General features: G+C 45.0%; 1 protein-coding gene across 1 annotated transcript in view; it reads left to right on the top strand.

The window, feature by feature from the left end:
• Window positions 1–712: 712 nt before the first annotated feature.
• The window catches only part of LOC135388386 (fatty-acid amide hydrolase 2-like), an 83,948-nt gene continuing 68,595 nt past the window's right edge, over window positions 713–16,065 (top strand). The window contains exon 1 of the mRNA XM_064617940.1: window positions 713–1,385. Within this exon, the coding sequence (XP_064474010.1) occupies window positions 1,137–1,385 (249 nt within the window). The 5' untranslated portion in view covers window positions 713–1,136. The remainder of the gene's footprint in view (window positions 1,386–16,065) is intronic.

The raw sequence follows: 16,065 nt of genomic DNA, 5'->3' as shown, positions 1-16,065 counted from the left end.
CGGTGTCAGCGAGCACGTCATCCTCTCGCCCCTCCTCCTGTACCAAGACAGCCTCCGAAAAGGCTCTCCCGTGCAGGGGGGTCGGACTCGCTCAAAAGAGCGTGACCATACGGGAGCTGCCATCCGTTGGTCATGGAAGGTGTTGCCTTCCGTTGGCTGCTTCATTCCGCTAAATTTGACGTGCTCCTTTTCCAAAATTCATCACTTGCTATCTAAATTCCGCGTACTATGGGCGTATCTCATATGTATTCGTTGAGCAAATAAGCAGTGGATATTTTCCAACTACATCACTTGCTTGTGTGCTGCCGTTCGTTCACCACTTTATTATCACGAAACTCGACAGACCAGAGCGTGGAATGGCGGGTGGTGTCGGTTTTGCCATTTCCGGTTCCCGTTGGTTTGCAGAGCAGCATGAAAATGGCGGTTTACTGTGTGTATTCATCTTTGGAATTCTGTTGCCTTCGGAAATACATGCCTACATTTGTTACGATGGGTAACGATTTATTGATTTCGCTCGCAAAGCATACAAACGCCACTTCAACACGTCATAGGCGGTAAACATCTTCATCCGTGTCGGTGGAAAGCAAGGGTTGGCGGTGTCGCAGGTAATCTCATAGATAAGATATGATTCACGTTTGATATGGCAATGTTTACCTTGTGATTCCGATAGCGCTACTCAATTCTGTACGTATCCCGAAGATTCGTGCGTTCTCAACGCAATTACACGGCGGACCTCGCCGCCTCGCTTCCTACGGTGGACGCCGTTGCCTCCATCGGCTCGTTCCACAGTTTGTTATCCCACGTGACGGCACAGTGTTGGCAACAAACGGGGCAGCTCCGCTGTAGTTAGGGGGCTGAAATTCGTCCGCTAACACTGTCCATGACCAACGGATCGCTGCGCCCGGGCGGTCACACTCGGGGATAGGAGAATCCCATTGACGGCGCGCCAAGTACGTTCTCTAGAGTCTTCCTATATTAACTCTATGCTCCAGTGGATTTGTTGTCAGCCAACTGCCCTGAAGCAGACGACATTCCAGAGGGCGCCACATCACTGTAAAAAGGCGGCCACCTAGCTGACCTAGCCCAGAGAAACAGCAGGAGCAGACGCATTCTTGTTACATGCGCAGCATTCTTGGATGCACTTGGATGTTTCTCGATCCGTACTTGCCTTGGGCTTGTGTCACTGTGCTGGAGCTATGTTACGACTACTTCTTGACGTGTGGATCTTCCTGCAAGAACTGTATTATTTCGCTTTCGACCGGGTGATTCATTTTCTGTTCAGCTTGTGGTACGGAAATGTTGCCAAGGCCGTCTTGCCTCCGGTGGACAGCTCGCTCTTGTTTGAGCCGGCAACTTGTTTGGCCGTCAATATAAGGCTCGGAAAGGTGAGGCTTCTATGTGTTCATATACGGGTGTGTTCACGGCGCTCTTCACACGTCGTAGTAGGAAACGATGTACGTTGGGGTTGAAATTTTCGTTGCACTGCGGTGAGGCGTTGAGGTCGCACAACGTAAAACGTACGCATAACACGTGCAAATATAGTGCGCAAGCAATTGATATGCACGTAAACGTTGATGCCGGCAGCAAATGATACCGTATTTTTATAGTACACGTTCAGGAATGCTTTCGCTTAACCAGATGCGATTTTAAACACTGAACCCAAAGATTTATTCGAGAAATAGGAGTGCGAAGCAATTCGTTTATGGCTGACACCTACGGACCGTAGAAAATGAACGAACCGCGGAAGCAGCAAATTATTTTCAAAGTATGAGCTTTTCAAAATGCCCCCAATCTCGTGACACCACCTCATCGGTCATGGCAGTGTGTACATGTAATCGTAGTATGATCATAAAAGAGTTGAGTTAGACGTTCAGAATTGTGAAGGTCCAACTCAACTCTTTTTTTTATCCGCACTGCAGTGTGCACAAGTATGTGTGTGTTGCATATATGTGGTGTTGTATGCAAACAGGATCAGCGGGGGGGGGGGGGGGGGGCGTGTTCTCGTGGCGAAAAAGTGAGGTTCGCATGGCAATTTTCAAAGTTCATTTAAAAATAAATAAATTTACCGCAATTAAAAATTGTCCGAAACCTTTCGCAATGATGGCAAAAGTTTCCAGAAGGTAAATGCCGGAAGTCCGACAATCCTCCGAGGAGTCACCAGTTATTGTTTATCATCTTACATTGCGAAGAATGATAGGGTTATCGCTTCTAATTCGAAGAGCCTTTCTGTGGCAATTTTCACATATCCAAATTGCCACAAAAAGGCGTACGCCCATCCCTTTCTTCGAATCAGAAACGATAACCATATCATTCGTTGCAGTAGTTGGCGCACAACCTGCTATGCGGTGAAGTTCTGTTTTTAGAGTGTAGGTGAAACACCCTCTATAGAGGAGGGTTGGCGTCCACAAATCCCCATGTTATAGCGACTTTTATCAGACCGGGGTGTAGTGTCTTGACAGGATTTTCTGTATCGTGTCCAACGCTGAACAGAACAACCACCGAGGCTCCTTTCCGTCCGCACACTTCAATGCTTTATTTTCGACTCTCTCATACCTCTACATTTTCTCCCATCTTATCTGTTTACTACAGACATCGTGTTGGATCGACGCGCCTACGTGGCGGTGCGTATCACGTTACTTCGATGCCATCCGTGTATGTGATATTATATGTTCGGTTATACGAACACTACACGGGGGATGTTCACGATAACATGTCCGAACAGATAAGTAAACCACTCTACTTCGTTAAAGCGGTTGACATCACACTGCTAAGCTTGGATTTTGGCAACTTATCCTTTATCGTATCGCTTTCGTAGAATTCTTCCGGTACGCGTACCGCAACTGGCTGTTACCTAAAAGACAATCTTGCGTTTAGTTCTTTGGATAGCTTTATACAGAGGACAAACATTATATTTTATTTTTTTCTAAAGCACAAGGTAATCTGAAGCACACGTAATATGTTGAAAAATTACATTCTGCTTGTTGGAATTCTCCTTGAACAGGATTGCGAGAGGCGAAAAAGGCTGAGGAACGATGACGCCCAGTCAGTGTAATTCTTTTGTTGTCGCTGACATTTAACGACACTATTCATTCCTCTATCACTCAACATGAGAATGTGCTAAGCGGAAAAGGCACACATATGGACGCGCAACGCCTCGCGTATATTGCCAGCTAAAAGCTTTTCAAGCCTGGTCATGCAATATCTTTTAGCCGATACCATTACGATTTTGATGAATGAATGAGATATTTCACGTATCACACAAAGGCAGTAGATGAAGTCATAATATCAGAGTACTTGCGCTGACTATGACATGGCATTGTCCCAATATGCATTAATTCATATTCATTTCATGCGTCCATTATTTCAACTACATCCCTGTTGATCTAGAATAATCTGTAGTCAACGGAGTCTTCAAGAAGATCATGTGATGTGATAACAGTTGTCTTGCTTTCAACGCTGCAACAGATTAGGTCAGGTCAGACCGAACAAGGCACGACCACTAACTTTAAGGCTTACTGATTTTTAGGCAAAACCATGGACACTACGTCCTGGTATAGTCTAAAAACAGTCCTATTTCTATTACTAAGGATTTCTCGATGCACACGTGGAATGTTCGTAAACTATACTCTGGGACATGCTGCTAATGACATGAGAGGGGAAAACAGTAATAGTGAAATACAACAATATATTTATTGACCACTGATCTCTATGTTCAAAGGCTGGATCGCGCATGGGAGAGAGGCACGCATTCGGGCCGCCATGTTGGTGGGCCTTAAAGCGCTATGTGTGCCCATAGAAAACAATGGGAGGTCACAGAGATTGTGAGTATTTATTGCGCTGCAAGCGTTAGGTCGTTGTTTGTCATCACACAATTCTGTAAGGTGCCAGTACACTGATGTATCCTAACAGTGTTTCACGGGTGTCCTGCTGTTTGTTCCTAAAATTACGTTATGTTTTCTATTCCGAAACTTAGACCGTCACTGCAGTGCAGAGCTGGGGCTCGTGCTACAGCACGTTTCACAGGCAATATTTCGGGTGTACCCTGTTACCCACTCTTAATAATAAAACTTTTGAAATCCACGCTAAGAAATCCACCCTTCAAATTCCAATCCTTTGAAATCCAAGCTGTCAAAATAAATCACAATGGGTCTATGCAGTCCAGTGTTAAGCATGGTTTTACGTGAGAAAATCAGTGTTTAAGAGGGTCACACTCCACAATAACGAGTCTTTATGCAATTCTGTGTCGTATTCAGCATGTATCTCTCAAGTATTCATTAATTAAGTTACAGGCGTAAATAACTACGCGTATGAATACTAGGAAAACAACGCTTTAGCCGCTTCAGCGGTTCTGCTACCATTGAGGACGAGGCTATTTGAGAAAATGGAGTGTCGACGGAGCCGTATGTTGTTGCGGGATGTGCTGCATAAAAAGGATAATCACTGCAAGCTCTAATAAAGCACATGTTTCTTCTGCCGATTTCGTCAGGTATTTATTTTTCAGACGTGTAACGACTTGGTATAGTGGGCTAGAAGGACTGGTGAGCCGTTCGGCTGTTGTCATATGTACCCGCCGATGTTCCTGCCGAGAGATGGCGCCAAGCGTATCTCGGCGCTATGCGATCTAATCGCCTCTCGCGGCTCATTTCAGTGCTACTCGTCACGTGATTACACACCTGCCGTTAACCCATGAGCGTGCCTTTTCTTTGCTCTGCATACAAAATGCCTCTTGAGTGTCACCTGCAGGGGCAAACGAACGTCACACCCAGATATCAGTGCTGACATTCGTCGGCGCGTCCCTATCAGCCCTCGGGTCTCGGACACGTGTACTTTGATAACGATAAAGACGTGTTCGAGCAGCCGGTTCTGCCTTTGGGTAGTGATATTCGTGATATGGGTGCTCATCGTTCCCTTCATCTGAGCGACCTTTACCTTCCAGGTTGCGAGGTCCGGTGACGGGGGATTGTGATAGAAATGTTTAAAGGGACCGAAAAGTGAATATAAACCTATCGAAACTTTATGTTCAGTGAAAAGCTTGAACCTTCAAGAGTTCGAATATCAAAGAACTCCGCTGAAATCGCTGTAGTTTTTCTGTAATCGAATTTTCCATAATTGCATGTCCAGGGACCTAGTAGGAAACCGAGCAGTCTGTCAACAATTGCATGACCCCGCGCCATCTGTCGACGACGCATGTAATACGCGCACTTCCGGGCGCTTATCCGGCGAAAACGAAAATGGCAGTGGGCATTTGTGACCACTTTCTACGTCGAGAATGTCGAGCCTCTTGGACATGAGTGCGCTGGAATTCCGCATTCGAGAACTGTCGCTCACACAGAACTGTTGTTCGTGCGTTAGCGTGCTGGAAAGTGTGTTCTTCGCAGCAGAAGATTCCTCGTCCAGAGATTAATCGGAGTCACATTCATCCTCAGCAGTAGCTCACCGTGCCGTGAACATGAACTGCTTTGTGAAATTACCATGTATCAGGGAGAAGCACCTGTGTAAGCCGAAACAAGCGCTGTTTTTTCGTCGTGCAGGGGTTCATGTGTGAAATACAAACCGACGGATACTACGGATGAATACTACGGTTTTTGCTGCCGAGGGGTAGAGAATGCGTGTGAAAAGCAGACATACGATTGCATCAGAACTAAGGAATATTTCGAAATACTGTGCCTTGACACCGAAGTACTGCAAGTGTCTTTTACATACATCCGAGAAACCGAAGAGCATGGCAACATACACGGCAGCGCCGTGTGGTCTTTACGCGCTACTTGAACGGAAAACCCTTATTTCTTCAGGAACAGCATATTATCATTACTAGTTTGTTCCTGGAAGGTTAAGTAACCTGTGGGCATAGATGTATTTGTAGGTTATACTCATGTCTCAATTGAGTCTCATGTGAGGAGTAAGAAAGATAATTTTCATCAGTGTCATTCACTTGAACTGTGTTCATAACCTTTTAGTATACTTCTTAGTGACCACGTTTCCAAATGTCAACTAATAATTGAACCAAGATTGGGATCTAACACTTAATTAACTCTGTTTTGCTAAACGGAGTAGTACTTGTAACTCATTATCTGCAAAATGCGTTAATTAGCGTTCCTTAGTCATAAAGTCACAACTACTTCTCAACAGGAAGTATTCTTGTACCCTTCAAACAAGCTAGTAGTTCTCACCAGTTTCTTCTCCCCTTGTTGACGTCATACGAATGTTCTGCACCTGTCCAAAGACTAAAAAAAATGTCACAAAGTCTGGAACACGTAACAAATCTAGTGCTTCCATCTGTGGACTTTGCATACCTTTTTTCAGCTATTTCTGTCATGTCAGTGCCTGGATTACACACACACACGAAACAGTTTTGCGCCACTTCAACACTGGAAGGCCCCTAAAATTAAATTTGTTGATGTTGACAATGTTGAGTACGGGACAAGTAGGATAACATAAGTTAAATGGAATACGTCGTCGCTATATTATAATTTATACATGTGTGACGCCTGTACATACCTAAGACGTTGTGTTGAACTCGTCACCTCGGTGAAGCAAAATCACTGGTTACCGAACGGCAGTTCCTTCGGACGTCTTCGCAATTCGCCTTCTACGGCATCTTCTTCGTCATCGGCAGCAAAATGAACTCAGCCCACACGACACGACTGCTACATCTAATAATCGAGTGTTTCGAACCACATTCGTTTTCTCGCACTCTCCTCTTGAATCTTGTGGTAGAAAACGCCCGCCGCCGATGGTGAACGAACATGATTTTTGCATCCCCGGACACCAAAACTACACCAGGCATATTTAGGCCTCTCGAATAATTGACACAACAACCACGAACATGTCATTCACTTCTCTTCGCGCGACCAACACGACCACCCACGACGTAAACAATAAACGCGATAACACAGACGGCCTTGCAGATGGCGCGGCGGATCGTAGCTCGTAGCGACGAAGTAGCTGAATGCTTTATTAACGTAAAAGCTATGAAAGTGAGCGTAATTTTTAAAATGGTGTTTAGCTGTAAGATAATGTGCGTCAGCTTTGTTCTCTACAAAATTAACTCTCACGTGGTAAGGGTTGACCAATCCCTGGGAGCCCTGGACCTGAAACCCAAGTTGCTCTTTTTCGCCGTTCGCTGGCAGCACCGTCCATGTTCCGGCAATCTTCAAAATATTTATACGTAAAAAATATGCGGAATTGAGAAGTAATGCTTTCTGTATCTTATCGAACAACGATGTTGTGCACGACAGCGGGCAAAAATATGGGGGTTATTTTTCACTTTTCGGTCCCTTTAAGTCGGTGGTGGGCTATAAGCGTGAGATATACGTTAACTGCAGCTAACCAACGGAAGCGATAGAATTGCTGATTACAGTCTGCATATGAGCAGTCAGTAGAGGGAAGGAATCCGGAAGACAAATGGGACGACACGAAAATATAACGATTTATACATTTATTTCAGAATACTGGTCCCAGAAGGGACCTGGGAAGGAGTAGGGAACGTACGTTAATTATATAATATATACACATAATACACTCGTATAGTGGCGACAATTCGAAAGAAACCCGCAAAAGAGACGCAGCAAAAGGGGTCCCAAGTTATCTTTGCGAACGTGACGATCGGTAACACGAGTGTTCTATATACCGGTAGTCTGACCTAAACAGTGGCATAATGAAGTGTTCTTCTGAGATAGAAGAGGCTCTCTCTTGACTGTGATGCCTATTAAGCGCACGTGAAAATTCCATCTAAAATCGGACGGGACGGCGACCCCAAGATATTTGTACTAAGCTCCCTTGCAAGTATACTATGGTGTTGGCAAAGCCTTTGTTCTACATATAACAGCATAGACACAGTTTTGTCGGTGTTCAAATTGATTTGCAATTTGTAACACCACTCGTTGATGTGTTCTAAACTGCTTTGCAAAGGTGCGTAATATGAGGCGAGCAAGGTGAGCCATAAGCAAAGCACACAGAAAAAAAAAGGAAAAAAAAAGAAAAAAAGAGAGAGAAAGAGAACGATCGGCATATTGAGGACGCACGTTCAGACATCCCTATGTTTTTCGGAATATATCGCGCGATATGTTCTGCAGTCATCAGCGAATAAACATGCTTTACAATTAATGTTACTTAACATATCGTGCATATGGACAAGAAACAGCAAAAGTCTCAAGACTGACTCCTGTCGTATACTCCAGGTGTATGGGGTTCGATCAGACAGGGAATCAGTCCCGAAGCCAATCCATGATCTTGGTATTAGGTGTCAGCTTTCTATAGGGTACGTACACGGTCAAATGCCTTGGTGAGATGCAAAAACAATATTTCAATTTGTAGGTTATTATACAGGGTGTCCCAGAAAACGTGTCATTGAATTATAATAAAAAAACTACGCCACCTAGAATCATGCGGTCAACGGCATTTGTTCTTAATAGATTTTTGCCACCTCCTAATGTGAATGTCATGTACTCAAAGTTTAATTATGTAAATATTTGCGAACTGAACTGGAAATTTGCCAAGTAAAGGTCACTTTTTTTTTACCCCACCAATGTGAAGAGCGTGTCTAATTTAGTCAAATTAGTGATGATTGACAGAGATATTCAGGAGCTATGTCATCGGCAAAAATAGCCGAACATCATGTTCTACGGAGGTCGCACAGAATAGCGCACGATGAATTTTTCAACGCAATCTTTGTCAGTCCGACGAAATGAGGTTGGAAACCCAGCCCTCCCCAACATCGCAGAAAGAGATAAAACAGGCACGGCTTATAACGTCCGACTTTCGCTGGGATAATGCTTTCCCTCTCTCAATTTTAGGAGCTGCATACTTTTTCTACTATCACTCTGTGGGCTGGCTTCGGAACCTCCTTTCGTCGCACCGAGAGCGATTGCGCTCAAAAAGTCATAGCGCGCTATGGTCCGGTGCTCCGAAACGCATGATATTCGGCTATTTTTCCCGATAGGATAGCTCGTGAATATCACTGTGAATTACCATGAATTTGAGTGAATTCGGCACGCTCTTCATATTGGTGGGGTAAAAAAGTGACCTTTACTCGGCAAATTTCCGAGTTCAGTTCGCAAATATTTACATAATTAAACTATTTACATAATATTTACATAAGTGCATGACATTCACATTAGGAGGTGGCAAAAACCTAATCAGAACAAATGCTGTTCACCGTATGATTCTAGGTGGCGGAGTTTTTTTATTATAATTCAATGACACGTTTTCTGGGACACCCTATATAAAGCAAATGCAAAGTCGTGGATGAAATCAAGCAGGGCCATGACAGCGGAGTAGCCCCCACGAAAGATATGCTGCAAGGAATGGTGTTACTTGATCATGATGTTAATTGTTTGGAAAAGATTTGCTTTAGCAATTCACAAAAGCTGGAAAGAAGAGAAAATTCGAAACCAAAGTCGGGACTCCTGCCTTACGTATCGGTTTTATACGAGCGCATTTCCATTCGTTCGGGACAGTCCCTTCGTCCAGCGATATCTGGAAAATAATTTTGAGGAATTGCGCAGCTTACTCGGCGAACCTTCTAAGAAAATCATTCGGAATATTGTCTTGCCCAGAAGACCAGAATATCGCGTCCTGGAGTAATCAGTCCCGAGACTTTTTGGACTAGCATATCCACTTTTTTCCTTTGCCAATGTACCCGCAGAAGACTTCTTCATATTTAACTCGCACAGTGGCATAATAAGAAATAGAGATACAAGTGCTTCTTTAAAGTAATGTCATACTAATAATAACTCGGGAGTTGCGACAACGGTGATAGATCTATTAGGAGTTTGCCACATCTATATAATCTGTTCTCTGCTGTGCGTCATTTTGTTCCTCTTGTGCTCGATACTTTGAGTAGTCATATGCCAAATTTGCTGGGATTACGCAACAAAGACGTAGCTATAATATTTCTTTTTAGTCTCACTTAATTTCCTCATTTCCTCCTTCAGTGCCTTCGTCAAACCTGAAACCAGGGTTAGTTTTCATCGCCGTCTAATTTTGTTTATGCGACGTTTAAGATGCTAAGCTTCGCGTGTCAGCCATGGTCTTTGGGTGTAAACCTTGTCTGTTTCGTTTTCTCCGTTTTTTCCTTTATCTTTCCTTCCTTCTCTTTTTCGTTTTCCCCATTTTTTTTGGAATATCTAGCCGGCTCTTTGCCTGGCTAACCTTTCCTTCTTTTTTTTTTCTTAATAGACATATTACCCCCCCCCCCCACCCCTGTAAAGCTTCTTGCACACGAACTTTCTTCTGGACATGTGTACAGTGGCCTTGAAAAAATTTCAGGCCATATTAACATTTCTCGAGATGCTACAGATCCAGTTAAAATTGTACAAGGATCTGCCCAAGGAATATCGTGGAATATCTGGATTTTAGGTCTGTCATGCTTAAATTTTGTATGGTGCATCTCAAGAACCATCTTGTGATCTGAATGTCAACCAAGTACTGTGCAGTCCCATTTCCAATGAAGGGTGTTAGGCACCTCGAACAGGTCACGTATTGAAGCAGAAGACTCTTGACTTCTAGTGTACCTCATAGCAAAAGGCGATATCAGGTAGTGCATTTTCATTTCTGAAGTCTCAAACTCCGGTTAGGGTTTCCTAATTTACACTTCAACATGGGACCATATACTCAACAATCATGACATTATATCCTTAACCGTGTTCAATGTCAATAGGTCTCATTTGTAACTAGGTTACACCCTTTTTAATATAACCTGATGATGGCGGTGATGAGGTAACAGAAAAAGATGGGGATATGAGTCGCGACAGAGTCGGGGCCACCCCAGGACGCCTACAAGCGATGAAAATGCAAACAGATGCACATACGGTGAACGGATCAACTGCAAAATGTAGGACAAAGGTTTCAGAACGAGTGAGGGTAGTATGACAGAAGTAATATAACGGGGGGGGGGGGGGGGCACACCAAGCCGGCACTTCGCAAGTCATAGGGCACATGTATATTACGTTTTTCAACTTGAATCTTTATAATCTATAATGACGGCATTAAGGCTGTTGGTTGGTGGCCACAAACCCAGGTGGCGAATTTCCCCATTTATCATCATCAGTGTATTCGTTGTTATTGTATAATGTCACGCTAACAGCGCTCTTAGGCCGCTCAATCTGTGGATAAAATGAGTTTAACATGATGTTCTAGGAACCCTATGTATAACATAAATTCCATTCAAGCATTTTCGGTTAATAATACAAGTGTGGCATTTTTTCTTCTCTCTCTCTCTCTCTCTCTCTGTATATATATATATATATATATATATCTGCAACAAAATAAGGAGCAAGGAAGAAGAAGCAATGAAATAAGGAATATATCTTTCGCGCTATATATATATGACTCGGTCGTTCTACTGGTCAACAGTAAAACCGTGCGTGCAGAGAGAATACTACTGCGGTGCTACAGTTTCGTTTTTTATGGCCGATACCATGTTCCTTTATAGTTACATAGGGAGCAAAAGAATTACATAACAACTAATATGTGCGGCGAGGTACACTGTATAGAAAGCGCCATAGTTTAGCTAAATGAGAATTTAGTTGAACAATCTACCATCGGCCTATGTTCCGTGACAAAATGTTCCCAGCTTGCTGTAGACAGCAACTCGATAATCTAGGCTGAGAAGGAAGAGTGAAGAGAAAGAAACCATCAAGCAGGCGAGCTCTCGGACGCAGTAACCGCTCTTTATTTTGTTCTTCGACCCGTCTGTCATCATCCAACGAAGATAAGATATGCGGTCACGTGCTTCGCAACATTCCGATATCTTTCACTTGCAGGGATCGTCGGCTAGGCAGACGGTAGCAAATGTCACGTGGTTTAGTTACAAAGAACTGCGGATGCTAGTAAACAGTCAGTGCGGCAAACCAACGTAGTGCTGGTCCAAATATATTCACTATAAAAATAGTCAAGCACACATACACCGTCACACACGGCACATGTTGGACTAGTTCAACGAGAACCCGCTTGGTTCACAGCGAGCGCATAGCGGCGGAGCTCAGGAGCTTGGCTTCAAAACAGGGGCATCGCGCATTCCATGTATTGAATATGGCGGTAAGCACACCAGTCTTTCTAGTCCACCATAGACTTGGTGTGCTAACACGCGCGTGCAACTCATGAAGGAATTCATGGGTGAAGTGACATCGATGCAGTCGTAGCTGTTTTGGACAGGAAATCGGGTAGCGAAAAATGTCCAGGATGAGCAACATATAAAACTTACCGCAAAGCTGCTGTGTCGACCATTTGTCATGACGGTAATCACGTAAACATCACGTAAACATCATGTAAACGTCTCTTGCGTTCCGCGGCCTCAGCCTACGAAGAACCGCTAATGTTATGCTTGATAAGAGCCGCGAAACGTGGTTCAGCAAGGTAAAACTGTGCTGGGAACACCGTCACATGAGGGAGGTGTTTAATTAAATCACAGTGAAAGATAGCAAAGGACTGTTACTGGTCATGTAGACAGCACATCTCGTTCACCAACATATCAATGGATTGTTTAAATAGTCTTCCTCCCGTCTATACTTTGCAATGTTGACCCAGAGCTTGGTTTTTGGATGACACAAAAACACTTCTCGCCAAGATGGTGCACTGTGACTCATGGACTGTGACTCAATGGGGCATTTACAGCTCAGTGTCATTACCATCTGAGGCAAGTTGACTCTCTCAGATACTGTCACTGCAGTGCTGTAGAAGACCCAGAGTATATTCTGTGTCATTGCCCGCACTACCAAGCATAGGCGCCAACTGCGGGGGCCGCGGGGGCCCATGCCCTTCCCCCCGGAACATGAACTGGGGGGGTCGCCGGAAAGTCCCGCTAAGAGACTAACACCAACCTTTGGGGCTCAGGGCGCGCCCAGGTCAAAACAGCAAAGAGGCACCAACCCCAAAAATGCATCTTGCAATTTGTAAAATATGTATCCGCCCACCATACTCATTATCACAGTAGAAGGTGAGGCGAAGAAACACAGAGGATGACACAACACATAGCCAGAATTTCGCCCAAAGCAATCAGATCAATGAAACGAAGCAGTCGAAAAGGTACCAGCAGCTGCCAGTGAGGTGTAACGGTACGATCTTCGGAACGCATATCCGTTGGGAGCGGGTTCAACTTCCGCTGCTTCATTTCATTGACCATACTCATTATATTGCGCGCATTTCGGGTCAAACACCGAAGATCCAATGCATTTTGTTCCTTTTGCACTCAGTTTTCAAAGGCGTAATGCCTTCAGTTGTGCACTGTTTACGTTCTCTCTGTTTTTTTTTTTTTTCTGTTCTTCCTTCCTCTTATTTATATACCAGTTCTGCATACATCATAGGATCCCGCCAGAGTGTGTGATTCTTCAGCTTTAGTTTTGTGTTCTTCATTTTTCTTTTCCTTTTCTTTCCTTCTTTTTGTTTTCTTTTGTGTTCTGCTTTTCTTTGCCTTTTTGTCTTCCCCCTTTCACTTTTTTTTAAATAACAAACAGACACCCATCTGGCTCACCTTTCCTTTATTTTTTTTCTTAATATCCCCCTCCCCCCCCCCCCTCCGTGAAAATGAAAACTCCCCGCCTCTGCTACCAAGCTTTCCAGACTGCCATTTTCAGATAAGATTGCTTGGCTTATGGCTAAATTGAGCCCACGAATGCCTGCTCTCAAAGCTCTTTTGGCAATTTTGAACTCCATGGGACATTATTTCCTTCCTCACACGACAAGCAGCTATGGGGTAGAGTATCGCCCCAGGCAATGAAACTCCCTGTCCATCTCAAAATAAAGTTGATGAACAACATCTGCAACTTCTGCGAGGTGGTTTAAACCACTCTTATAACTGCATGTTATATAAACAAAATACAGAAACCGACACTGAAGATTTTTGTTTAAGTTTAATTTGTAGAAGCTTTCGCGTGGAGGACCACACTTCCTCAGGTCCTACCTGAGGAAGAGTGGACCTCCACGCGAAAGCTTGTACAAATGAAACTTAAACAATAATCTTCAGTGTCGGTTTCTGTATTTTGTTTATGTGATCTACAGGACTTGTCTCCCCTCTTCGTATACACTTCAACTACATGTTATGTGTAACCTAGGAATGCTGGTATGTGGGTGGAGTGGCTAGTTTGCCACAGTACCACAAATAGGAACACAAATGGCTGATAAATCTGCTGCAAAATGTGGGCCAAGACGATGAACACTTGGAATCATCACAGCTTTTAGTACCATGCAGAGTAGAGTACCCGCAAATTTTGTCATAGGAAAATTTAATGAGACAGGTATGAGACAGGTATGGTCACATGTTCAGGGGCTGCAGGATGACGCAACGATTATGTACAACGGTTATTTACAACATGGTGATCGATGAAATGATATGATATAGTTCACGGCGGCGTGCCCTTGATCGTAACGCAGCCACCTCGGGCTGAAAGCGACGGATGGAAGCGCCATCGACGAAGAAACCTGTCATCTCCAATAGCGAACAGTTCCCGCTGCAACTCAATAGTGAGCAGTATGCGCGCTCTCCGCACCAAGCAAAAAATGGGCACATCTCGACGACGTTGCGCGACTGCCTTACAACGAGCCTCCCAAAGCACAACCGCGCCGCAAGCTGTGAGAAGTACACTAAGGCGGTGTGGGTGACGTTGGTTAAAGCGCACTGGGCATACTATGTTCGTGCTTCGTCGGACAAGGTTCCAAAAGACGCGAGCAATGCGGCAGGCAAACAACACGTGCATGTTTGTCTCACGTTCACTGCAGTAAGGGCACAAATCTGTCGCTGCTACGTGCCACGAGTACAGGCGGTCCCGTGTGGGTTGCACGCCCCACGCGAAAGACCACATGGTGTCCCGCAGAAATCCAGGGAGCCATGTAAACACCGTCCATGCTATGTTTGACGCCTGCTCAACACGCACTCGAAGGCTCTCGCTCGCTGACACGGAGTCCAGCAACAGCGCACCAGCCATTGAAGAGGGGGAAGCCGCAACGAGGCTGCCATCAGGAACAAGGGGCGAGAGCTGTTGGTAGTACGTATGAACCGCGGCGTGAAACCCCAATGGTGCTACCGCCCGTGAACCACTGACAGGGTTTGGCCCGAGGAGTTCCACCCAGTAGGTGAGCAGCACTTTCGCCGGCGAGTCTTCCTCAGCGTGCACAATTCGCAACGTGGTGCTGAGAGCGATGCCCCGATTCATAAGCCCGATATCTGGAAGGCTCATCCCGCCCTTAGAATTCGTAAATGCCAGCATGGTCCGTAGGACAGGGCCTCTCCGCTTTCTCCAGAACAATGACAAGAGGCAAGAGTGCACCCGAACGACGACTGCACGTGGGGCAATAGAAACGTGACTAAGATGCCACAAGCGTCCCGGTAAGACAGTACGTGCGAGGAACGATCGTTCACAGTACGACAGGTCAAATGCCTGTGTCGCATCACACTTCGTCTGGAGCTCCTCCAGCGCCCTGAACCAGTTATCGACCTTTGGGCCGCGGCAGTCGAACACAATGCCCAGTATTTTTAGTGACGCGCTGAACTGGAAAGGCAGTGATGAATACGGAGAAAAGCTCCCGAGTGGCATCAACTTGGTCTTGGCGAAGTTGAGCATCCCACCGGAAAGTGCAGCATAGGACTCGTAGACTCGAAGGACCTCAGACGCAGAGCTTGCATCCCGCAGAAGAACCGTGATGTCATCAGCGTACGCACTGACCTTCCATTCCCGGATCTGGGAAGCGGAAAACCGCGAATGCACGGGTTGGTCTCAATGTTCCATAACAGGGGATCAATTGCCAAGGTGAACAGAGCTGGGCAGCCCTGGGAGAGAGTGGGCAGCCCTGCCGTACGCCCCTGGAGACTGGGAAATTTTGTACTACTTTTTCTGAATTACTCGTAATTATGCTGCAGCTACATAAGTAGCAGTTCAAATGCTACTCACAATTGCCAAAACTTCATGCTAGCACTCAATTCTTTTTACAAACTTTGGTTTGTGATGTGATGAATGTTTCGGTGACTTCCATAGGCCGGTTTCACCAACTCTGGTTAACTGAACCAATATCAAGGGTTGCCAATTCTTGAACTTAACAGACAGTTTTTTTTCAATCTGTGATAAGGGGAAT

This window comes from Ornithodoros turicata, chromosome 3, assembly GCF_037126465.1.
Source record: "Ornithodoros turicata isolate Travis chromosome 3, ASM3712646v1, whole genome shotgun sequence".
Lineage (NCBI taxonomy): Eukaryota > Metazoa > Arthropoda > Arachnida > Ixodida > Argasidae > Ornithodoros > Ornithodoros turicata.
Note: the sequence above shows the minus strand (reverse complement) of the source record. Positions and strands in the feature narration are given on the sequence as shown.